Source organism: Malaclemys terrapin, chromosome 7 (assembly GCF_027887155.1).
Source record: "Malaclemys terrapin pileata isolate rMalTer1 chromosome 7, rMalTer1.hap1, whole genome shotgun sequence".
Classification (NCBI taxonomy): domain Eukaryota; kingdom Metazoa; phylum Chordata; order Testudines; family Emydidae; genus Malaclemys; species Malaclemys terrapin.
In genome coordinates this window covers 121477184-121503450 of record NC_071511.1, presented here as the reverse complement: position 1 = coordinate 121503450, position 26267 = coordinate 121477184, and the positions used below count along the sequence as shown (strand labels likewise).

At 48.8% G+C, this 26267-nt stretch overlaps 1 protein-coding gene across 1 annotated transcript in view; it reads left to right on the top strand.

Annotated features, from left to right (window-relative positions):
- SORCS3 (sortilin related VPS10 domain containing receptor 3) overlaps positions 1–24218 on the top strand; it is a 471405-nt gene extending 447187 nt beyond the window's left edge. The window contains exons 22-27 of the mRNA XM_054036301.1: positions 678–790; positions 6053–6184; positions 7982–8081; positions 12869–12974; positions 19640–19800; positions 20476–24218. Of these exons, the coding sequence (XP_053892276.1) occupies positions 678–790; positions 6053–6184; positions 7982–8081; positions 12869–12974; positions 19640–19800; positions 20476–20540 (677 nt within the window). The 3' untranslated portion in view covers positions 20541–24218. The remainder of the gene's footprint in view (positions 1–677; positions 791–6052; positions 6185–7981; positions 8082–12868; positions 12975–19639; positions 19801–20475) is intronic.
- The last annotated feature ends 2049 nt before the right edge of the window (positions 24219–26267 follow it).

The following is a 26267-nucleotide window of genomic DNA, read 5'->3' as shown; positions in this document are numbered from 1 at the left end:
AGCCTGGGACACCCCCACCCTAGCTATCAATTAATTAGGAAGTAATTTTGGAGCGTCTTGTGAATAGCCTTCCCTGGATTTGTGTGGCATTAGCACTATTGGTGTCTGATTTACTGGGGTATTAACCATTCCCGACAACGTGCCAGGAGAACAAACAGATAATGGCTGCTTTTGGAAAAAAGCATTCCTGACAGTCAGCGTTTGCTCTGTGGAGCACAGTGCATGACAAGTGCAAGCGAACAAACCCATTTTGAGGCTCTGGCTCCAAATTTCATCCTGACCCTGCTTTACTTACTGGGCGGCCGCTTTGCAAGTGGCAGGCCAGAAGGTTAGATGTTCAAACCGCAAACCCAAAGCACGACGAAGGGAGCATGTACTCCCCCCTCGTATCGCTTTCTTTACTCCTTTCTTTCCTTTTCCCTTTCCTCTGTAAAGTGCCATGGCATGCTACTGGAATGAAAGGCCCTTTATAAGTGCAGTGTGTTGTTTTGTCTGTGTATCTCTGTCCTGCAGTGTGAGGGTCTGTCTCTTTGGCTTTAAGATCCTTTGACAAAAGGAACTGTGGTCCTAATCCAAAACCAGGGATGACAATGGGAATCTTTTACTGACTTCCATGGGCATAGGATCAGGCCCTGTGTACTGTCCAAGTATTATTATTATTCTCTCTATATCCGCAGAGTATTTCCAGTCTCAGCTCTTGTCGTTTTCCCCTAATCTGGATTACCACAATCCTGACATCCCCGAGTGGAGACAAGATATTAGCAAAGTGATCAAGCGAGCTCTAGTGCAGGTGAGTGCCTGGTTCCCATTCTCCTTCCCCAACAATGGAAAGGCAATTAAAATGCAGAGAGTTTCATAGCGGAATAGCAAAAAAAAAAAAAAAAGAGAAAAGGATGGGAAAAACAGCCATAATGAAGCCATCGTTTTGGAGTTGTCACCAGCAGCCTGTTAATGCGCTGAGCCATTGTAAAACAAAACACATTAGGGGATTTGTACTCAACATAATTACTACTATTAACGTTTCTATAGCATTTTTCAACCTTAAGTATCCCAAAGCAGTTTACAAACCCAGTATATTTGTAAAGTGGCTAATAGAATAAGATATTCCTTATTTCCTGTCTATTGTATTAATTTAGGTGGGATATATGGGCCCAAAGAATCAAAGATGTTATCATAACCCAGACTCTGTCCACCATGAAACGGTTTTAAACAAGGTTCGGGGCTTCTCATACAGAGACCTCAAGCTGCTTGCCAAACACACCATTAAAAAGCCCTTTCACCTTTTATTGAAGATACAGAAAAGAAGGAAAAACAGTTAAACGTGAAGTATTAAATAAGGCTGTTATTTTAACAATGTCCCTGGCTCTCTTTCCCTTTAGTTGGAGGGAGTCTTTAGAAGGGGAAAAAAAACCCATGTCTGACAGTCTTTTAGATGGTATTAAAGAAGGTAGTAGCTGTCTTGTGGAGGAAAAAAGAAGATAGTTGAGATGGGTTGAAGCTGTTGTTAATGTCTAGGGTTACCATACCTCCGGATTTTCCCGGACATGTCTGGCTTTTTGGGCCTCAAATCCCCGTCCGGGAGGAAATCCCAAAAAGCCGGACATGTCCGGGAAAATAGGGAGGGAGGGCCCGGCGGTGCAGGGCCGGGGGCCGGCGGTGTGGGGCCAGGGTCGGCGGTGCTCGGCCGGAGGCCCGGGTCAGGCCGGGGCCAGCAGTGCTCGGCCGAGGCAGGGCCGGGAACGGGGACGGCGGTGCTCGGCCGGGGCCAGGGCCAGCAGTGCTCGGCTGGGGCCGGCGGTGCTCGGATGGGGCCGGGGCCGAGCTGGGCCAGGCTGGGGCTGGGCCTGCGGCTGGGGCCGGGGCCTGCGGTGCTCGGCCGGGGCCGGAGCCGGGGACGGGGACGGGGACGGCGGTGCGCGGCCGGGGCCAGGGCCAGCGGTGCTCGTCCAGGTATGGCGGTGCTCGGATGGGGCCAGGGACGGGGACGGCAGTGGTCAGCCAAGGGTGCTCGGCCGGGGGCCGAGCCGGGGCTGGGGGTGCTAGGCCGGGGGCCGGCGCCCCAGGGCCCGAGCCGAGCCGGGCGGGAGACGCCGGGGCCAGAGCCTCTTGGCCTGGGCCGGCCGGCCGCTGGAGGGAGCCGCCGGCCAGGGGGGCCGGACTGGGCCCGCCGCACCCCGCCCCAGGCCCAGCCCCAGCTTACCTGCTGCCTCCCTGTTTCAGGCTTCCCGCGAACATTTGGGGAGAGGGAGGGGGAGGGGGAGGAGCAGGAGGCGGCGCGTTCAGGGGAGGGGGCAGAGTTGGGGCGGGGACTTTGGGGAAGGGGCGGGGTTGGGCGGTGCTGGGGGCAGGGAAGGGGCGGAGTTGGGGCGGGGCCGGGGCCCCGTGGAGTGTCCTCCTTTTTTAAAATTAAAATATGGTAACCCTATTAATGTCTGATCCCGTTTCTAGAAGATAAAACAAGACAAACGCACAAAAGTGGGAGAGCAAAGAACACCAAAGATAGAAAATGCAGCTTCTGTCTCTGGTGTTGATTCTTACTTGCAAGCTCACTGCTGGAAAAACACAAGCCCAGCGCATGGTCTCGTCAGCCATTCTGAGACCTGGCAAACTTGTACCACCATCAGGCTGCTTAGGGCATGACTTTTAGCCGCCTCTTTCTGGTCACAAGCTTACAGCAGTGTTGCAAAATATGCACTCTTGGTGGGCTAAACCGGACTCTTATTAGCGAGAAGGAAGAAGGAGAGAGATAGGAAAGGGAAGAAATAAGGTAGGCAAGGAAAAGGACACATGGGGAGGTAGGGGCACATTTTAGGTGGCGTTTAGGATTCAGCTGGAGCGGGTGGAGGTGATCATCTGGGCCCCTCTCTCTGGCCTGGTCTGGTTAGGACGTCTCTCAGGATGATGAAGGCCCACGGTCCCCGGGGACAGTGGGGGTGGCAGCCATGATTGCAAAGCTTGCTCCCGGAGCCAATTTTTGAGGACACCAAAGGGAAGTGGTGAGTGGAATAGTCGCATCCCCTCATTATTTTTTCCACTTATTAGACCTAATTTCTGACATACCAATGTTGGTTCATTGATTCGTGGCTGAACACTTTTCGTGTTTACCAAGCATGATTTTAGCACAATCCTTGGGTTACATGAGTAGGCCTTTTAGTTCGGATTAATTCAGGCTACATCTACACTACAGGGCGGAGTCGATTTAAGATGCGCAAATTCAGCTACATGAATAGCGTAGCTGAATTCCACGTATCACAGCCGACTTACCCCGCTGTGAGGACGGCGGCAAAATCGACCTCTGCGGCTTCCCGTCGACGGCGCTTACTCCCACCTCCGCTGGTGGAGTAAGAGTGTCGATTTGGGGATCGATTGTCACGTCCCAATGGGATGCGATAAATCGATCCCCGGGAGGTCGATTTCTACCCGCCGATTCAGGCGGGTAGTGTAGACCCAGCCTCAGTCTGTCTTGCCTTTGCACCTGGTCCCCATAACATCTGTTGTTATAAGTTCTTGTGACACTTCATGAACTTACACTCACTTTTACAGCTGAGTTCGTAATTAGGGTAAATTGGTAGGCCCGGCTATCCCAGCAAGTCCCACTCAGTTGTATAGTGTCGCTATGTGCTGTTGTGTTCCACTCCATAGGACGCTGCATATCAGTGCTAGGTCAGAAGATCTAATCTAATCTATCTATCTGTATTGGAATGAGAGAGATGTCTTTTCATCTGATATTTAGCCTCCTGTGGAGTGGAGCACATATCAACACTACACAACCGTTTGAGACAGGAAGTGAAGAATATCTCATCCTATTAAGACAGCAGGATGGGGAGGGACTTTATTGAGACAGAGTGTAACTAACCCTCATTTGGATTTTACCAGGACATTCTGAGCGAACACTCATGAATTCTTGCAAAAACAACAAAAGTGGCATGGAATAATTAATGCTATCAGCCAGCCAGGGACTCTTTTTTTATGTCTCATCAGGTGATGGATCAAAGCAAAAATTCCTGATTGTGATGGGCTCGAAGCAAGAGAAACGTCGTGTACTTTTCCTTCACATTTATTTTCTGCTGTTCTTGGAAACAGAAAGTGTTTTTTTTTTTTACATTTTAACATTCCTATTTGCCGTTTCTCACAGGCAGCAAAACTATATGGAAAATTGGCAGTTGATGGAATTTCAGCAATTTAATTTTCACACTGTGAGAAAACGTGGTTCATTTGACGAAACAGGAACATTTTACCCCTTTACCAAATTCAGAGTCGCTTTGCAAAAAGAGACCGGCTGATTTTTTTCTGGTATTGCAAGCATCGGAAGGCGCAAAGCAAAATAGACATAATCTAAGAATACTTGTCTCTGTGTGTTATACCAATAGAATAAAAACCAGCAGGATCTTATTAAGAGGGATAAGGCAAAGATGCCACATTTATTGTAAATATAATGATAAAGCAAAAGATAAAAGTAAACAACCTTGTTTGACTACTTATTCCTATCACTACTTATTCCTTATACACACACATACACACACACACACACACACACACACACACACACATATATATAGATTCATTCACGCAGTTATTCATTCAAGTTCTGTATAGGTGTTATAGTTACCAGCCTAGAAGTTGCTCATGCCAAGTTACTGGCCAGGTATCTTGGTCATGAGGATGGAGCCGAGTCTGTGTCAGGTGCATCTGATGCTCCTGGAGGCTGTCAGCAGAACCAGAGACTCAAAATCCTCAATCTTGAGAGTCCATTCTTACAGGAATTAATTCCTATGTTAGTCTATGGGAGCTGTTTCATCCTGCTGTTGCTGACTCAATCAGCAGATGGCACATTCCTGGACACATTCCCGGTGGCTCCAAACTGTCCAAAGTTTGTGTTTCTCATCCTTCCAGGTGATGGGGTGAATCCCAGTTTACCCTCCGGGGCTTCTGGTGGTCCACTTGACACATTCTTCGGCCGATGGATACTCCCTTTCTAGGCTCGCACCTCCCTAACCATTCATGTACATCAAGCATTCATCAACATACATTCCATAACTTAACCATATTTTAATTTACTGTCTCCACCTCTTTCGGGGTGTGTGCTAATTCATTTGAGACTCCCAGCCCTTTAATCACAGAGGGTGGGGGTCTAGGAGCCGTTGCTGTTACAATGAAGTGAAAGTCACTTAAGGGCTTATAGCATTTGTTTACATTGTATCAATTACTTCAAGAACAAAGTCAATTAACTTGTTTGTAAGTTTTACACAGTAATAAAGTATCTTTCACAGGATAGATACAATCAATGGTTTCTACAGACAGTAGCTTACAAGTTTTAACAGAAGACCCAAGAGATTTTTGTACTTGGTGAAACTGTTGGATTTTAAAGTGTGGAGGACAAATTATTGGGGGGTCACTGTCACTTGGGGGAATCACTGTTAGTACCTTCTTTAATATCCCTACATGTGTCCTGTTGGGACCAAATATTCAGCTACAACCTCTGAGCTATGCTCATGCAACTACAAACGTGAGGGAGCAGCCAGCCGACACAACTAGACAGCCATCTGTGCATGAAAATTAGGCAGCTGGGTGACCAGAAACCTGATCTGTAGGTGCATAATGGGTTCAGACCCTCCTTTTCAGGTACCATCAGTTGTGTGTGCAGCAGTGGGTGTGGTGAAACAGGGCTGCTTGGATCTGGGTTTTTGAGTCAGCCTTTTATAAAGATAGGAGATGTGCAAAAATCTGGATATACTGTTGGTCTGTATTTAAACCTCGCAGAAGTTGGGTTCTTTGGATCCCTGGGTACGGTCAGGCCCATCCTTAGCTCTAAAGGTTAAAGAGGAGGAGTGGTTCTGTACAAGAGCTTCTGTAACAGGCCCTACTGAGTGGACATAGCAGCTCGCTAGAGCTACGTCGCCTCTAAGAGAACCTGAGCCTCCCAGACAATGGGTAGGAGCTCGCTGTTCCCCACTTAATTAGCTCTTCTGAAGGAAACAGAATGAAAGAACGGAGGGCAGGACCAAAAGGCACCGAGTGACCTTCTAATGCCACTGCTCACTCTCCTTCCTAGGTGACCGGTATCCTCGATGAGCAGATTTTGGTGGCGGTATTTCCTGGCCTGCCCACCTCCGCTGAGCTCTTCATACTACCCCACAAAAACACAACGGAGAGGAGGAAAGGCCATGAAGGCGATCTGGAGCAGGTAGCAGCACAGAAGGCAGCTAAGCTCAGAGAACACCTTGCATGGACACACACCACACACAGAGTGCTCCTGGGGCTTTTACATTTCTCTAAAAGAAGTGCTGCCATTCAGCTGCAGCTATTGGACGTGAGGCCTGTCCCACGTTCAGATAGGCCCTCGCCCAGATGGGGAGTCTATGCAGCATGGGAGACCACGTCGAGCGAGCTTGGGGAACTGGGCATGGAGACCCCTACATGTCTCATTAAGCAAGGCCATTTTAAAAAGAAAAAATAGGCTTTCCCAATGGCTTGTTGAGAGATGCAGAGGAAGCTAAGCTGCGTAACCTTTTTCATGCCATGGTCCATAGCGCCCCCAGTGGCGAGACCATGTTACAGTAGCGCCTCCCACCGGGCCCTACCCTCTCCATTGCGGCCTGAGGACAATACCCTACCCACCTGACAGTAATGGAAGGAGAGAGGGCTAAGCCATGAGATAACATACTGAGAGGCTCACTAAAAATAAATCAGGCTCTTCCGCTTGCGTATCACTGGTACGAGACCTCTTTATTCTGCAATAGCAATCAGCGCATGCCAACTATATTTGGAAGTTACAGCAGCCATCCATTTAGATAAATAGGTAATTACGGTGATGAATAGGGACTGCGATGTTCAGGCAAGAGGAGAGTTAGAAACAGCAGCGCCAGGCTGCGAAAGCTTTCACGCCAGGATTACTAAGTGATTAAATCAGCTCTTCAAAAGCACACAGAGTGAAATGCTGCAGCAGAAAGTGTTCTCCGGTGCACCACTGGTGTACGGGATATACCGCACAAGCTTCGTGGGAGGCATCCCACAGCTCGCTCGCTCTGCTGCAACTAGGCATTAAGAAACTTGGAGGACCACAGAGAATCTTTAGAAGCTCTTGTTACCTGCTGAGCAAAGTCATCCCTGTGAGATGACACTAGCCGATTGAAAGCCAGCCAGGTCGGTCTCGTAAGTGTGTAGCTCAGTGAGCCTAAGGAATGCAGGAAGGTGTGTTTGGAAAGCCGTGTGTGGGGATCCTCCTGACTTCGGTTGAATTTTGTCCTAGAGGGTAGGGCCACGTGCAGTGCCGCAGAGATCTCAGGTTTCTGTGAGTTCTGCTTCCATTGCAACACAATGATCTGTGCGCTGTGACACCGTCCCATGCTGGACTGCCTGCCCACAAGGAGCCTGCACTCTGCGGCCCCCCATCATTTGAGCAGAGGGAGTGGGTTGGGAGTTAAACAGCCTTCAGAACTAGATCCCACCCCTACTTTAACAGGAGCTGCAGGCCTGGAAACAGGGGGGAAAGGAGAGGCTCCAGGCTGGCCCACTGGTCTAGTGACCCATGGTCTGATCCAACCTCCATTGAGCTCAATTAGAAGGTTCCCAGTGACTCCATTGGGCACTGGATCAGGCCCCAAGAGTGTTGATTGGGAGAAAATGAGGGGGATCCCAAAGGATTTTCTTCCTACCCAAGTCTAGCTTTCTTGTGATATATAGGAGGGCAGATTAGATAATCTGGAGTTCCCTTCTGGTCTTAAACTCTGGGACTCTATGATTCTCGATTTCCCTTCCAGTAAAAACATCATAGCACACTCCTGGGGCCTTAAAATTCCACCTTTCCTGCTGGGAGAATCACATGGACCAATACTGAGTTCCTGCAAATGCCCCCCGCCACTCTCCCTGCTGCGGGACGGGTTAGGTTTTAGCCTTCGGAGACTGCATGCGTCCCAAGAGGTTCTGTGGTGCTGGTACTATTCTCCATTTTGACCCCACATATCTCTGATTGGTTCACCAGGTTGTTGAACTCCTCTTTAATGCTCTCAACCAGAACCTGGTCCAGTTTGAGCTGAAGCCTGGCGTCGAAGTCATCGCGTACGTCACTCAGTTAACGTTAGGTAAGTTTGGAGTCCCACGTAAGTTGTGCTTCCCCCATTACTTCTCACAGGAGCAGGGACACAGACCAGCACGCTACTGGCATATATATAGATGGACTTTGGGAAAAGAGGAGAGTTTCTCAGTCATTCAGGCTCTGGCAGAGGAAGAACAGAGGCTGGCAATTGCTGTGATGTGGGATCACGGGTTCAGGCCCACGTCTAATCAGAACCTCCAAAGAACTTCCCCTTCGTAACATATAACCCCCCTCCTTTAACTTGTTTCCTTCCTCAAAGCTTCCCACAATAAGCTGATACCCTCCCAGCCAAGGCGGGGCTAGATCAGCGAAACTCTCCCTCCTTGGCCGGAAGCGCGTTCGCATAACCTTTGAGGGGGGAGACGGTTTAAAGAAGAGGCATAAAACGTTGGAAGGGGGCTGTTCTTCAGAGGTGCCTGATCAGCTTCAGAGCTTGCTTCCAACAGCCCAACCCTCTCCCGTGACTCTAGGTAGCTCAGCTGAAGAAGAGAAAGAGCTGATTAAACCTCGCGTTAGGCAAATGGCTTGGTTAGGCGTTTGCTCCATTTCATGAAGAAACCCCACACTGAGATAAGAAGCTGAAGGGGCTCTAGGAATGGTTCCCTGGTCTTCGTGGTTAGACCCTGAATTTAACCTTCTGCAGGTGGTTCACTGGCCCTTGCCTTCCAATCTGACAACAGAGCATCTGCCTACCCTAGTTCTGTGTTTTTCTCCGACAATCTGAACCATTTACATCTGTCAGGGAAACACTGTAGTCCAGTGGATAGAACAGAGGCCTGGGGTCCTCCTGAGCTGTAATCTTAGCTCTGTCACAGACTCTCCGTACGACCATGGGCGGGTCACCTTGGCCAAAACTTTTGCACCCCTAACTGGACACCCTTCGGGTCTGAAGCACTCAACACCCACAACTTGAATCATAGCCAATGGGAGTTGGGGTGCTCTGTGCTTCTGAAAATCAGCCCCAAGGTATTTTCAGGTGGGGGCACAAAATCTGAGACATGCAAAGTCTGCTGCCGCTTTTTAAAATGTGAGAGGTAGTTGTTCCGTGCCTCAGTTTACCCACTTATAAAAATACCATCATTGTGAGGCTTAGTTAATTAATGCATTAATATCTGTAAAGTGTTTTGAGACACTCAGACGAAAGATCTTTTATAAGGCCCTGATCCCGAGCCCAGGGAAATCAGAGGGAGCATTTACACTGACTTCCATGGGCATTGGATCAAGCCCTTATTGCAAATTAGAGCTGGGTGAGGATGAAGCCCTTATTGCTAATTAGACCTGGGGGCACTGCGGAGGGGGAGAGAGACCAAGCCACTCAAGGATAGCCCATAGCCTCTGTGGTTAGGGGCACTCGCGTAGGGTGTGAGAGATTCAGGTTCCAGTCCCTGCTCTGCTTGATTCAGACCAGGGACATCAACCTGGGACTCCCAGGCCCCAGATGAGTGCTCCAACAGTTGGAGTCTCTCTCTTTGGCTTTGTCCAGAAATTCCATGTTGGACCTGAGACCCCCTTCCCAATGGAAGTTCCATCGAGGCTGATGCAGTCACGTGAAAAGTTTAGATTTCGATAAATCATCATTTTCCAACAAGAAAACGTTCCCCCCCAAAATTCCCAGCCGGTTCTATTCTCGCTATAACAGTCCTACACAGGTAGCTGCTGCTCTTTCAATGAACATGGAACTCAGGAGAGGGAAATCTCGGCATCTGGCGGAGGAACACGTGCCCTGAGAGTGACCCATCTCTACAAGTATCAGAGGGGTAGCCGTGTTAGTCTGAATCTGTAAAAAGCAACAGAGGGTCCTGTGGCACCTTTAAGACTAACAGAAGTATTGGGAGCATAAGCTTTCGTGGGTAAGAACCTCACTTCTTCAGATGCAAGTAATGCATCTCTACAAATTAGCCCTCATTAAGATTAAGCACTGGCTATCCATCTCCATCTTCACACAACGTCATCATGCGTCCCCTCCAATCCTCGGCAGTCCTGCAGCCCACTGTGCCGTGGCACTCTTAGCCAGAGATGAAAGGCCGGAGACCTTTTAGCTTTTGCTCTTGCTGACCATCCCTTGCAAGTACTTGGCCAGGTCCGATGTGCAATATCTCAGTGATCCCATTAAAGGAAATGGGGTTTCTGGTTCCCGTTGACTTTGTCCCATAGAATAACGGGATTCACATTCCTCATTCATGAAATGTTCAGAGAGCCAAGAACTGGCTTAGACCATGGCTTGTGACCTCTCTCCAAGCTACTGCCTTACGTGGCCATAGGTGGCAGTGGGCAGCCTGACACTGGTTAATTTAAGTCGTTGAGATTGCTTTTATTAGGAAGCAAATTCCTTCTCCGTGGTATAAACGTAAGGCTCCACAACAACAAAAAGCCCCTCTCAGACTGTTCCCTCTGGGGGAGACCCTGATGGTCAGGGGTGGACAGCCGGTTAGAATTAAAGTGTCAAATCTGTACCCAGATCCCCAAGTTCAGGATTCAGTATTTGTTATAAATACTGCAACTGAAAAATTCAGCTCCAGGTGAAGATTGCGGACAGCCTTCCAGCCTCCCACAATCTAGGGCTGTTTGGGTCTGAGCTTTTGCTCCAGATCCCTCCCTTTACAGCGTTTAGATTCAGGAGCTCCAGCCCTTTTCCAGGAATGAGAGTCTGAGCCGAGCTTTCCACAGGCTGGGTGCTTCCGTGAAAGTCAGTGGGAGTTCTGAGAACAGGATGCCGGCAGTATCAGCCCCTTCGATTGTAAGAATCAGGGCAGGGACCATGAGTGGCTTGGTCGGTGTAGACTCCTCCATGTCTACGGTGCTATATAAGCAATGGAGAGTTGTAATAATAAACCCGGATCAAATGTTCTTTGCAGGTCCAGGAAAGTTCATCTGCTACTTAAAATCATTTGCAAGAAGCTGGGATTAAACTCAGGAGTTCTCAGGCCCAGTCTTGCGCACTGACATCTAGGTCATGAGAATTCTGCCCCAGACCAGCTGTGGGAGCAGCTACCCACACAAGGCACTACGTACACTCTATTACAGTGCTTCTCAAAGTCAGGCCGCCGCTTGCTCAGGGAAAGCCCCTGGTGGTCTGGGCCGGTTCGTTTACCTGCCACGTCCGCAGGGTCGGCCGATCGTGGCTCCCACTGGCCACGGTTCGCCACTCCACGCCAATGGGGGCTGCGGGAAGGGCGGCCAGCACGTCCCTCGGCCCGCGCCACTTCCCGCAACCCCCATTGGCCTGGAGCGGCAAACCGCAGCCAGTAGGAGCCGCGATCAGCTGAACCTGCAGATGCTGCAGGTAAACGAACTGGCCTGGACCACCAGGGGCTTTCCCTGCACAAGCGGCAGACCGGCTTTGAGAAGCACTGCTCTATTATAAACCGCCCAAACCATATCAATAGAGGTGGGCCAGCGCTGCAAACTGCTGTGGAATTTGGGAAGCAGCAGGGGGCTGTTTGGTTGGAGGGGTTTTGCTCTGGGCTCATCTCCAGCATAAGCTAACACAATAATAACATCTCAGCACCAGTTTTATAGAATTACCCTTCAAAACCTTTATGCCTCTACTCCAGCCCCAGTGAAAGCTTCAAATGAAACAGCCCGAAGAGTTAACATGGGAGCAGTTAGTTTGTCTGAGCACAGCCTGCTTCTGCCTTGTTATCAGGAGCTGTTACAGGGCAGCACCAGCTCAAATAGGAGCTTCTCTTTCGAAGGCAGGGGAATTGATTTATCTCATACCAGCTGGATTTGCTCAAACAACATGTCCCACGCAGCAGAGATAGGAAAGTACGTGCTGCAAAGAGAGAACCAGGTTCGGCTGCCTGGTGCTGTCAAGGCTGATTCCCCACTTTGGCACTTCGAGTGCGGAAAGTGGGGACCCGCAAGGACACTAAAATTAATACTGGCCACTCCAGGCTTGTATTAAACTCCCAAGGTTACAGCTTTTCTCTGATCTTGGCTAGGTAGATGCTGCCACCACACAAATGCAAAACCCCTTGGAACTCAGGAAGGCGCACATGGGGTACCCTCAAGCCCTTTCACACACAGCTCCTCCAGGGAAAAGCTGAGAAAGGAAAACAAAGAAATCAGCTGTTACCACCAGCTAATTAAAAAAACGTGCACAAACCTCTTAGGACACCAAAAATCCAATCCTGTTCTTAAAAAATTTGATTACAAACAAAAAGAAAGAAAATACATCTGGCTCCTAGGCTTTTACTAGATTTAAAAATCCCACTTACAAAAATTAAACATCGAGAATAACCTTCTTGAGGTCCAGCGTAAAGGTTACAAGCAAAACAAAAGCATTGGGGTTAGCACAGAGAAGTCCACTAGCCATAAGAAATAAACAGAAATAAACCTAATCGCGTCTTCCTACACATTTTCTAATCTACTTGCGTATCTGGGTTTCCAGATAAGCAATCTCTAGGTATGATTCTGATGATTTTCACACCTGGCTTCAGCTTCTCACAGCATAACTGCTGCCCTGTTCCCTCTTCCCTGGAGAACAACAACAGACACAAAGGGAAAGTTTTTTCCCAGTTTTAAAAAGTTCTAGCCTTCCCATTGGCTCTTTTGGTCAGGTGCCCACTCCCTTCCTTTACCTGTGGACTGTTTAACCCTTTACAGGTAAAGCAAGTAGAGAACAGCTACTAACAGGGATTACATAGCTAACTGGCTGGCTCGGTGTCCATAAAAAGGAGCTACCCCCCCCCCCCCTTCATTTATCAAAGGTGCCCAGACCCCCTTGGTTAATGACTTCCCTATATAATTGTCTGCCTTTTCTCTTTGCAGCACCTCTCGTGGACTCCAGCACCGGGCACAGCAGTTCAGCAATGTTGATGTTGTTGTCTGTGGTCTTTGTCGGCTTGGCTGTTTTTTTAATCTACAAATTTAAAAGGTATGTTGAGACGCTATCCAGGGAGGCAGCTGTTTCCAAGGAAGCCTGGCAAAGGGATGCTGAAAATCCGGAGTTTAGAGCAGGAGAGCCGCGCTCCTTGGTATGGGGGTCTAGGATTGAATGACAGATGGGATTTGGGGCCAGAACCTCCTTTGACCTGTATAGTTCCCTTGTCTTCCGTGGAGCTGTGTCAGTTTCCATCAGCTGGAAATCCAGCCTCTTAGCTACAGTGCAGCTACCCTGATTTACGTCAGCAGAGTCTGTGATCCACTGCAGTCAGTGGTGCCCCACCTGTTTACCCCAGCTGAGAAGCTAGCCCTTGGCTTAGACTGATTTAGGATTCTCAGTAATGTAATTACCCTCCCCTGGCCAAAAAGATGAAATGTGCTTGTCTGCAAGGGCTGTGACAGACGCTGGACTTGCTGCCACATTTCCAGTAGGCCAGGCAGTCGAAGCTACTGCCAAGTGGACAATGACTTACCCAGGTACGAGGTGCACAGACAGTACATCCAAAATATGGCCGCCCATTAGGATTGCCGACCTGCAGTGTTCTGCTGTGATTGGACAGCTGGGACCTAGTGGCGTTTTCTTATCTTAGCGATGATGGACAATGATTTACATAACGGGGGGGTGGAAGGACAAAGGATAACCTGAGGTTTTGCCAGCTCAGTTCTGCACTGCTTTGCACTTTGCATTGGCGTTCACACTTACAAAAAGCAAGGGTCAAGCAAGCATCTCCCAAGGGGGTAGCGTTTTACAGCCGCTTTGCACAGGTGGAGGCACAGGAGAATCAGGCCCTTGATATTTGTTTCCTGTTGCTGCCTGGTCCCAGGAGATGAGCTTTGTCTCCACATGTTGCTCACCATAGTTAATCCCTGTATTCAGCCTGAATGCAATGTAGTCCCTCCCCTGCTGAGTGCTAGCATTAGAGTGCAGAAGCCCTCCCTTGAGCAGTGTACACATGATGTTGTGGGAGCCAGTGTTAATCACCCTCTGTTACTTCCACATCACGTCTGCCCTGCTCTCAAATCAACAGATGATTTTTTTTCCCCACGTAACTCACTGTGAATGCTCATTGGGACCTGAAAAATCAAGTTGTGTCTTGCATCAGCGCTAGAGATGGGCTTGAACCAGGACCCGAGTTTGAACAGCCCTCAGTATAGAGGGCCCGGGGCTGTTCAAAATCCAAATTCAGCGGATCATTCGGTATCCGTACATAACGTGGAACCTGCCACCATCTCCCACAGCTGTCGTGACCCGACAGGGGAGCTTGTCTGTGTCTGACACGCAGAGAACAGATACTTCCATGTTAAGTGCGAAGGTGCCAGAAACAGACTTTAATATAAACACCCCGTTCCCGAGCAGCAGTCAGGACATGCGTTGTGTCCATTATACTCTGCTGTCTCAAGTTATCAAAGAAAACTATGGGACAAGTGTGATTTGTTTGCTGAATGGCTGCCTAATAGGGATGCGTCTTAGGCAGATGGAGCTTCTTAGGGTAATCTTTGCACCCAGTAAGGTTCCTGCCGTGTTAAATGTGCTGCATGCCCAGATCCAGCCCCGCCGCTGTCTGTGCTGTACTGGAACTACAGATTAGATCTGATTTTTTGATTCCAGGCATGAACACGTTTTAAGCTTCTAACTCCCAAACCAGAGCCTTTCTCTCTGACTGTTCTTCGGCACCATGTAAGGCATTACTGGGTTGTAGACTGCCTGGGGTCTCGAGAGTGGAAAGCGGTCACTCAGAGGGGCCTGGACTATACGCTCCAAATTGAAATCAATATCGTTGTACTTATACAAAGGAAAAGCCGCTCGTTTCTGAGCTTTTTAAATTGGAACTGGCTGGTACCATTGCCTAAGGGCTTGATCCAAAGCCCACTGAAGTCAATGGGAATCGAGTGCTCTGATCCTACGTCCATTGAAGTGAGTGGGAAAGCTTCCATTGATTTCAGGAGAGTAGGATCAAGCCCTTTGTGCCCAGGTTTTTCCTCTGCTCAGATGCAGCGTTTCAGCCTCCTACGCTTGTCAAGTTGATAGCACAAAGCCACTTCGCTGTTCCTCTCTGCTCCCGCGCTGTGATGAAATGCAGCTTGCCAATGGAGTGCCGGCCCTGCTCCTGTGCATGGGATGCTATTCCAGGGACAGGAGGCGCAGTGAGATGACACCTCTGTCCTAGAATGTGGGCACCAGAGGCTGGACGTCTATCGAACCTTCCCCTCGGAGTGATGCAAAATCCCAAATCCTCCCTGGCCTGTGGCCCCACATGAGGCTTTCTGATCGAGTTGTGTCTGGGTGGTTAAATCAGAGCTTGTTAAACGGGTTCTAGGACTACGTTATTAGCTGCTTCGTCCAAACCAACACACACCGCTGCAAATGACAAAGGTTGGGATGAATCCGGAACCCCGAGTGCCGGGTCACGGAGCAGAAAACACGCTCAAACCCCAAGCCCGTTTCCTCTTTGGCTTAGAAATTAAAGCATGCAGCAGCTGTCGACGGAGAAATGGGCGTAAGGTAAATGCTCGTCTCCCACTTCCTCCGAGCTGTCGGTCCGTCGGCAGTGTGTACTTTTCTGATTCGCTAGAATCACTGTCTGAATACCGAGCTTCTGTTTAGAGAAGGGGGGAGCATGTTGCTGCATGAATTTTTAATTCTGCGAATGTATAGAATTGGCACGCCGCTGGCTTCCACGCAGCCTCCTTATTATGGGTCCGTAATTCATAGACTCAGCAGACGCGTTAGAGATCCCTGCTGCAACCTGTTCTCCCAGCTTGGAACCCTGGCTGTGAAAGGAGTGTGAGTATGTGGAGCTCACCCATTACAGGGATCAGAGAATCATAGGACTGGAAGGGACCTCGAGAGATCATCTAGTCTAGACCCCCAGACTCATGGCAGGACTGATTATTATCTAGACCATCCCTGACAGGTGTTTGTCTAACCTGCTCTTAAAATTTCCAATGATGGAGATTCCAAACCTCCCTCTGCAATTTATTCCAGTGCTTAACCCCCCTGATAGTTAGGAAGTCTTTCCTAATGTCCAACCTAAACCGCCCTTGCTGCAATTTAAGCCCATTGCTCCTTGTACTATCCTCAGAGGTTAAGGGGAATAATTTTTCTCCCTCCTCCTTGTAACAATCTTGTATGTAGGTGAAAACTGTTATCATGGCCCCTTTCAGCCTTCTCTTCTCCAGACTAAACAAACCCAATGTTTTCAATCTTCCCTCAGAAGTCATGTTTTCTAGACCTTTAATCATTTTTGTTGCTCTTCTCTGGAGTTTCTCCAATTTGTCCACATCTTTCCTGAAATGTGGCACCCAGAACTGGACACAATACTCCAGTTGAGGCTGTTTCAGCGCATCATTATTACTTCTCGTGTCTTGCTTACAACACTCCTGCTAATACATCCCAGAAGGATATTTGCTTTTTTTGCAACAGTGTTACACTGTTGACTCATATTTAGCTTGTGATCCACTATGAGCCCCAGATCCCTTTCCGCAGTACTCCTTCCTAGGCAGTCATTTCCCATTTTGTATGTGTGCAACTGATTGTTCCTTCCTAAGTGGAAGTACTTTGCATTTGTCCTTATTGAATTTCATCCTATTTACTTCAGACCATTTCTCCAGTTTGTCCAGATCATTTTGAATTATAATCTATCCTCCAAACCACTTGCAACCCTCCCAGCTTGGTATTGTCGGCAAACGTTATAAAAGTACTCTCTATGCCATTATCTAAATCATTGATGAAGATATTGAACAGACCCAGAACTGATCCCTCCCTGCGGGACCCAACTCGTTATGCCCTTCCAGAATGACTGTGAACCACTGATAACTACTCTCTGGGAAGGGTTTTCCAACCAGTTATGCACCCACCTTATAGTAACTCCATCTAGGTTGCATTTCCCTAGTTTGTTTATGAGAAGGTCATGCGAGACAGTATCAAAAGTTTTACTAAAGTCAAGATATACCACGTCTACTGCTTTCCCCCCATCCACAAGGCTTGTTAACCTGACAAAGAAAGCTATCGGGTTGGTTTGACATGATTTGTTCTTGACAAATCCATGCTGACTCTTACTTATCACCTTATTATCTTCTGGGTGTTTGCAAACTGATTGCTTCATTATTTGATCCATTATCTTTTTGGGTACTGAAGCTAAGCTGACTGGTCTGTGATTCCCTGGGTTGTCCTTTTCTTATAGATTGGCACTATATTTGCACCTTTGGGGGACTCTGAGGGCAGATGTATGATGGGATAATGCAGAGAGGTTGTTTGTGTGTGTGGATTTGTTTTCTCCCTGGTTCCCAGAGGCAGCTGGAGGCTTTGTTGCACGCGGCAGCAGAGAACTCTTTTACACACACACACACACACACACACACACACACACACACACACACACACACACACACACACACACACACACACACAAACTTTCCTACTGCTGCTTCCTTTGAAAACAGAGCTGAGGTTCCCTGGAGCTACATCTGGAGTGTTCTGGGCCCTTTGATCCTAACTGGAGTTTTCCTGTTCACTCTCAAACCTTGATTGGATGTTCAGGCCCCTTTCAGGGTCTCGTTCCCTTCACCCGATGGATAGAGCCTTCTCCTACCCCTTATCCATTGCTGGAGAGTTTTGCACCGTCTTCCTGGTGTTCTCTTCCCCTTCATCCCTTGCTGGACTTGTCTGCACCCTTACACCTGGTTGGGTCTATTCTATTCTTCCCCTGCCCTGCCCATTTACCCTGCTTGGTACATTCTTTGTCCATTATTATTGGCAGAAATTCTTGGGTATAGTTGGTGGCTGTTGTTTTATTCTCCAGACCCGAAGCTGTCACTGGTGGCAGTGGTGGGAATCTCTGGACTGTATTGGTTGGGAAAGCAGCCTCCAGAATACGAAGGGAATGTAAGCCATGCAGGGCTGTTTACCTGAGTCTGCAGACAGCCTAAAATAATAGCTCACAGGTGTGAGCCTCCCAATCATCTCCGCAAGGGGTGGACACCAAAGCCTCATGACGAGCATTGGCCTGTAAGCACCGTTAACTCTTCTGCTGCTGCTCAAGGCATGCAGTGAACAATCACAGAACTGTGATGTGTGGACTTTGCTGTAGAATAGAGACGCATTTTATATTTTTAAGTGATAGCCTCATGAGCCGAAGCTCACCTTTCCCTGCCAGGTGTTCGGTGAGCCCTGTTCCTTATCAGTGCGTACCCAGGCTGCGCAGAGTGGCTGCACTTAGCAGAGGTTTGCTCTTTTTCTCCCAAAAGAGATGGGGAAAGAGAGTGTGTGAGGGGCTTGGTCAACACTTGAAAGTTAGAGGCATGTGAGAAAGCCACACTCCTGACCGCCCTAGCTCTGCTGCCATGATCCCCAGTGCAGACGCAGCTACGTCAACAGGAGAGTACCACTAGTGGAAACCCTCCTGTTGGTGTAAGCTGTGTCTACTCTGCCGGGCTATGCCAAATCTCCATAGGGAAGACACACCCTGAGAGAGAGAGAGAGAGCGTGGGAATTCAAGAGGAGAACATGAACACTTTTCACTTCTCCTGAACATGACAAATATATCCTGATGTCTGCTGATAACAAAGAAATGTCAAGTTAACATGACAGCACCGGAGATTTGGAGCCAGAATCTCACGGGTGTAAATCAGCACAGATCTAGTGAGGCCAATAGGGCCGAGACAATTTACACCCGAGAGGATCTGGCTCGTTTGGGCACATTCGGCAGCAAAGAAGTTAACATCCAGAGGTGGCCCTTGACCGAGCCTCCTTTGAAGCCATCGGCTGTTGCTCTGCCTTATGCCTGGAGTGGCACGAATGGGGTCCTTTCAGAGGGGTGGGTTGTCTAAAAGCCAGCCCCCGGGAGGGAACTACACACAAACCCCACTAACAAGCTCTGGGATCCAAACGCTGTTCCTATGGTTCTGAAATGGCCAGCGCTTCTAGGGCTCCTCCACTCTTCAGGCAGGTCACTTATTTCTCCATGCTTCCCCATTCCTCACCTGCAAAAGGAGGATAATAAAACCGTTCTTCTGCCTTTTCCCTGTCTTATCCATTCTGATTAGTAGCTCTTTGGGACAAGGATCATTTCTTACTATACGTATGTGCAACACCTAGCAATGGAGCTTGGTTGAAGCCTCCAAGTGCTACCAGAATCCAAAGGATGATAATTCATTGGTCAATCACTAAAGAGCCAACATACTCTCCATACTACGTCACATCCTGCCAGGTGCTAAACACCCCTGAGAGGTGCTGGGTGCATTTAACTCCGATGGGAATCAGTGGGCATTTCCTTGGCACCTTGAAGGATCAGGCTCCATGACTCCAGCATACTTTCCCTATGCACAGAATAGTTCGTAGCCACAGTGTCTTGGTTACCACGCCGTGGGGGCTATTCCTGGTTTGGGCAGGGATGGTGTCCCTAACCTCTGTTTGCCAGAAGCTGGGAATGAGCGACAGGGGATAGATCACTTGATGATTCCCTGCTCTGTTCATTCTCTCTGGGGCACCTGGCACTGGCCACTGTCAGAAGACAGGATACCGGGCTAGATGGACTTTGGACTGACCCAGTATGGCCGTTCTTATGTTCTTAAGGTTTAACTGCTCTAATGAGCTCAGTTCTGCTATGCCAAAGGTCACCACCTGAAAAAGACCTCTTGCTTTGCTTTCCCGGCCAGGAAAATCCCGTGGGTTAACATCTACGCTCAAGTCCAGCACGACAAGGAACAGGAGATGATCGGTTCTGTCAGCCAAAGCGAAAGTGCCCCCAAGATCGCACTGACCGAGTTCACTGACCCTGAGGAGCTAATGGAGAAAGAACTGGATACGCGGGTTATAGGTAAGGCACGACTGCCTCTCGGCAAGCAGTGATCAACCTGGAGAGCACGCTGGCCCTGGAGATACTGGCAGAATCCAGGTCACCAGGGTTCAGGAAAGCTAATGGACAATGGCCTGGGTAGCAAAGGCACCTCAGGGTGTGAATGGGATGGGACACCTCGCTGCAGGGGCGTCCGTATTCACATGCACAGAGTTGAACTGATGGCCACATCTTGGGTCAGGAAGAATTTCCCCTCCAGAGTGGGGAGCTTGGGTTATGTTGCACTTTCCTCTGTTCTCGGCCTTTTCCATACTGGGATTCCCCCTTCCCGGCTAGCCGGGACCCCACTGCCATTTAGCAATGGGTGATGGCTTATTGGGGAGGGGTGTTGTGAGTCTCCCACATGTGTGTGATCTTGACTCCCATGATGTTGGGGTGGGGGATTCAGCCCAAGGCTGGGAACCCTAGAGCAAGCCCAGTTAGGTTCAGGCGGGCTTATCCCATGTGATCAGTTTCCTACTATTGCAAGAAGTGTGGGGTACGTCCCCCCACCGCCCACCGAATTCTCTCCCTAGGCTCGGACTGTGTCCTGCTGCACTGTGGCTCATCTGTACCCATTGCCCGTGGGCAAGAGGCGACAGACTGGGCTGTTTCCTGAGCTACCCCCTGACCCTTTTCTCCCTCTTGTCTTCGCAGGAAGCATCTCGACAATTGCTAACAGCGAAAGCACAAAGGAAATCCCCAACTGCACTAGTGTTTAATAGCGAGAATCCACTTGGTCTACAGCATTTCTGGCTTTTTATTTGTAATTATTATTATTATTGTTATAATTATTATTATTAAAAAAAGAAAATGATGCATCATTATCATCATTTGGGGGCGGGGCTGGGGAGAGGTGTTTTGTTTACCAGGGCCACATTCATAAACAGCAGGTAGATGTTCGGCGTTTGGAAAATTCCCATTGGCTAAACATAACGATTGTAGGCCGAGACTACAGGGCTAAGGGATTTGAGTGCCCGGTTTAAGTTAAAATGACTGGGAATCATGTGTTTAAATCTCCTAGGTGGATCTGAACACCTCAGCTGAACTGTTGCAGGCAAACGATCCACTTCCCGCCTCCACACCCCACAGTAAATGAACAGCCTAAGACACGGGTGTTGACTCTGCAACATGCGGAGTGCCCTCAGCTCCCAGTGACTTGCAGGTCTTAGCCGCATCAGGCCCACTCAATTGACTCTCCTTGTCCTTTGATGGGGAAACAAACCGAGTGATGTTAACCCTTTGGGCTCTGAAGCTGGCGAGCGGGATGCACAACTTTATGAATGAGGCTCCAACCTGTGCATGTGACTAGCGAGGATACCAATGGCATACTGTAGATAATTCCAGTGTAAATAACTTTTTATTTCTTGGGAAATAATTTAATGTTTAGTAAAAGAAAAGTTTTCAGAAAAACCCCACACCCCCACACAAACACACCAACCAGCCCACCAAGGACCCCATGTGAGTTCTTGTGCGACACATGGGTTCTGAATATATTCCAGTTGTCTGTCGTATTTAACTCTTTCAGCCCTCTCTATGTTACACGGTGGTGTTTCTTTTTGCATAACAGGAAGGATTTTTTTTAGGGGCGGAGGTGTTATTAAGAAGAGGGAACGAGGATTTCATAACACCCCTTAACAGTGTGCATTGGGTTTTCACCCCAGTCCTAGAGCTAAGCCACTGCCCGTAGACTTCCAGTGCAGAATCTGGTGTCACTGGGTCGAGAACATGACGGAAGTGAGGAGAAAGGATCTTGATCTCAATGATGGGCAAACCTCAAAGTAGGTTTGAACAGGCTTCCGAAAGCCGGGCCTGATCCTACAACCCCTGCTCGCAATGGGCCAGATTCTGATATCCTTATTCGCACTGAGGAGTACCTTTGAGTAGTCTCTCTGAAGTCACGCTCCGGAGGAAAGAGCACTTCCATGAGAGTAAAGGTATCGGAATGTGGCCTGACGCAATGCTGCGTGGAATTAGGGACCGTTTGGGGGAATAAGGGTTACAGGCTCAAGCCTGGTGCAAAGCTGAATCTACATTTTCTCCAAACCTCTTGAGAGTGCAAAACTGAGCTGGGGGTTCTCCTAGAAAGAGGCTTCCTTACCAGGCTTCCAGGACAGCTGCTTGCAGGCCTGGCTGGAAATGCTGCACGAACAACTTTTGATGGTTGGTGCTGCCTGGCCAAAACATGGCTTGAGGAAAGGCGGCATGAAAACAGGATCAGAGGATGGGAAGTTCTCTGCAGGTTTTAGAACCTTCTGACTCTTCGGTTCCGGTTCCGAACTGGGAGAGCGTTCCGAGCAGGAGGAAATGGGCCCAGTCCTGCCAGGGCCCAAAGGGAGCGGAGGAGAGTGCCTGGCTGGGGCACCTTTAGGAGATGCTCAGACTCTTGCAGGATTATACAAAGCAGAAATGGGCTCTAAGTCAACTCCAGCTCCAAGCCTCCCTGAAGTTGGGGTGTTTGGATACAGCGTTCCAGTTCGTCTCCAACGTACCCGCAGAGCTGAGCAGAAGGCTAAGATTTAAAGCACACTGGAAGTGTTACTAGCGTCACATGCTTGGGGTTCTGTTCATCAGATGAAAGGTGGTTCAAAGATCTTTGTGGGGAGAAAGGCTGGGAAGAGCCTCGTGCAACGAAAAAAGCAGCTGCTATTTCAAGATTCAATCAAACCAGGCAAATTTAGGGAAATGGCATTGTGTGAAACGTTAAAGCAAAACAACCTCAAACCACCGCTGCTCCCATTCTAATCCGCCACTTAACACGCTTGAGGTCCTTTCCATCAGTTTAAAAATAATTTCCCTCACCCCGTCACTTCTGCTCTAGTTCCTGATACAAACAGGAGACTGATGGCTGTGCTTTCCTCTCTGACCTTGTGTTTCCATCCATCACATGTGCATACGCTGGTTCTGTTACGGTATCCTTGCGACTGAAACCCCAAAGTGTTTTACAGTAATGGGCCAATCTGCTGATAATACTGTCACAGCAGGCCATTATTTTCAAATAGGTGTGTGTGTGTGTGTGTGTGTGTGTGTGTGTACCATTTGGCGGAGCTTTTGTGAGCGGCTGAGCAGAGAAATAGAACAATGGGCAAACCATTGTACCAAATTATTTTCACTTTGAACATTTTCAGAGAATTTTACAGGTTTTTTTTCCCAGTGAAATGAAATTTTTCATTTGGAATTGATTCAGTACAAAAAAAAATGAATGTGGGGTTCCTCTCCCCCCCACACTTCACCCTTTTCTGCCTTTTCCCCCTGCACATTGGGGTGGCGGGGAATCCTGAGAAGGGAGGGGAACCCACCAAAAATTAGTAGTTTTGGTATTGGGCAGTGCTGGAAAACAGGACCATTTTTGAATGATACAAAGATTTGGCACCAAAATCGCCGTATCGGTCACAAAGCCGTGTTTGTGTTGAGGGAAGGTTTCAAGCATCTCTAATCCTGAGCAAACCTCAGCTTCCGTGGGACTTAGTAGGAACCAGGGGGGTTGATCCAGAGCCTCCTGAAACCAATGGGAGTTTCTCCACGGACTTCAATGAGCCCTGAGACTGCATGCTCACGCGCTCCCTCTCTTAGAGTCCATCACCCAGTCGCTGGGAGGTGTAGTTCTCCGCTTGGGGAGACATGCACACGCTAGCTCTGCTCAAGCTAGCCCCTAAATATAGCAGCGTGGGCACAGCAGGGTGGCATGGCAGCTCAGGCTGGAAACCCAGATGGCAGAGCTAGCACATCTGGGGATTCACCTCCTCGCTGTGGTGTAGTTATAGCCTTAGTGGGGCTTGGCCCCCTCGCAGGATTAGGCCCTCGGTTCAGCCCGTCCCAAGTGCTTTTTATTAAAATAAAAGAACAAGGGGCAAGGAGCACTGAGCTATTTGAAGCCCTGTGGCCCATCTGGGCCATAATGCTGGCGGAAACTAGCAGTTCCATATCACCCTCCCTCACAGCTGCTGCGGAAGGGGGTGTGGCTGCAGTAAGGGGCGTGGCCAGAGCACACTTGTACGCCGGTAATCCCACCATCAGTTAAGCAGCCCTGAGGTAGCTCTAAATTGCTCCAGGAGCCCAACCAGCCACTGCTTAGTCCTGGGGACTGGGGAAGTGCAAAGGTGGCACAAATCCTCATGCTTCCCTTTGGCGCCTGCCTGTATCACCCTTGAGGAGCAAGGTCAGAACCTCCGGTTTCTTTTGAAGAGTTAAAAAAAAATCCCTCCTTTTATGTTGTAAGGATTAAATGAGGCAGACAATTGCAATACTTCTATTAAACACGGGAATACAAATGCATGTCATATATATATACATATATATAAATACTGTTCTTGGTTTTCTTGTTCCATTTGAATATTTCTACTGTAAAAAAGGCAGTGGTTTTGAAATTGTTGAAAATAAATGTATTTTTGTACATCAGAGCTACCCACGGCTGCTCTTTCCGTCCTCGTCCTTGTCATTCACCAGTGCAGCTCTGGCTGCTTCTGCTCTGATCCCTCTGCTGGAGCCTCCGGAGGGTTTGCTTGCCCTAGACCAGAGTTTCTAAATGGGTCGGTCGTCACCCCTGCAAGGGGGCAAGTTATGAGGCATTGAAAATGCCATTGCACTCCAAAGCAAAGAAAAAAATCTAGCCCTTAGCTGCACGCTCTCACCTATCCAGTTGGGTGCAAGTCTTAGTTTTTGGTTGAATGGCACCATATTGGAATGAGGCCCCTTTATATGCATCTGACTTGTTAACCGTAACCTCAGCAGGGTACTAGCGTGGCATGTAACGCCACATGGGAGCAGTGCTGTGTGTGTCCCTTGGGAGAAGAGGCCTTTAAATCAGTTAGGGTGGAAAAATATGAATTAAAAAAAAAAAAGTATCCTTCCCACAGTGGGGCAAGGAACCAGATCAGAACGCCCCCCAAAACCAGCCCTCCTCGCCAATTACTGATCTGCTTAATAGCCCACGCTGGGGGCCAGGCGGCTAACTTTCGTCCCCAGTGGGGCTGAGTCTTGGCTGTTGCTACTTACCTTCCGTATTTGCTGCTGCTATACCATTAGCAATGCTTTATTAAGCTAACTCTCCGTAAAGCAACATACTGCCCCGACAAAGGCTCTTTGTGGTATCCTGTCTGTGCCGTTGGTAAAGCTGCTTGGAAAATCTGAAATGACACATTTGCCCTTTGGAAAATAGCGCTGTGTTACCATCACATTTTTCCACGAGGAAAGATTAATTTCTAATATCGAGTTCTGCCTCAGTGCAGGGGGCTGGACTAGATGACCTATCGTGGTCCCTTACAGGCCTACATTTCTACGTTTCAGCTACTTGGCCATTGGGGAAAAAGCAAAATGAAATGTTTTGTTTGGGGATGCCCCAAATCAACTTAATGTTAATCTTTGCCTTATGGGTGCCTCCTGGGAGTTGTGGTTTCCACTCCCATGAGCCAGTACAGTGGTTCAGCCACAAATTGAGACCACAGTGCATCATGGGAGATAGAGAACAGGGCCCATAGCGGGGAGGCGGGGGAAGAGACCCAGAAATACAACTCTCATCAGGCAGCCCGGTTGCTCGTACAGAGCTATTGATGTGGACCGTAAAGCTTTTGCAAGTCCCAAACTCAAATTGTTGAGAACTTTTATTTTTGTGAAAAATTTTGATATTTCAAATTTCATCCCAATTTAGGGCAAAACCCAAATATCCAGATAGTTTCCGTGTAATAGAAATGCCGTGTGTTGGTCACTCCCAGGCGCCTCATTGATTTGGAAAAGGCGGAACCCCCAGACCCGCCATCCAGTTCACCATCTGCCTTTCAAACCAGAAGGACTCCGGTTATTAAGCACTATCAAAGCCCCATTCCACTGCTGACATATTAGTGTAATACAACATCTGAGAGCTATTCTCCTGTCATGTATCACGGGACTACATCAGCAGACTGGCAGCTGACAAGCACCCAAGTTTTAGTGAGGGATCGCAGTGGTGAAGTTTTCCGGCGCTGCTTTGCCTTTAAGGAGAGAGGTTGGTTTGGCAGGTGCAACACAAAGAAGCCAGCGCTGGAGAGCTGTCATTGAGCTTTCAAAGCCTTTAAATCTAGCTTATGTATGAGGTTGGCTGAGGTGTTATAATTAACAGGGCTGCCGATGCTTCCATCAGAAACCCGGGAGTAGGGGTGGAAGGGAGTTAGCCCTTCACTCAAGCGTATTCAGCTGCGATTTGGCACACAACTATAGGTGCAGGGTTTATGTGCGAGAGGCAGTGAATGTGCTCCTCTGAGATTTGCCAGTGTCCATTACAATCCTGCCCCATTTCAGATGCTTCATGGCGTGTAGGGCCAGCTACATTTTGAAAATGAAAGTGTGTAGGAGCCTATCAGAGAGGGGAAGGGGCAGGGTGTTGGCGGGGAGGGGAGAGGGGTTGCCCTTAGTAAATACAAAAGGATCTGATTCGCTGCTTGCTTATGCCAGTTGTACTTGTGCAACTTCGGGGA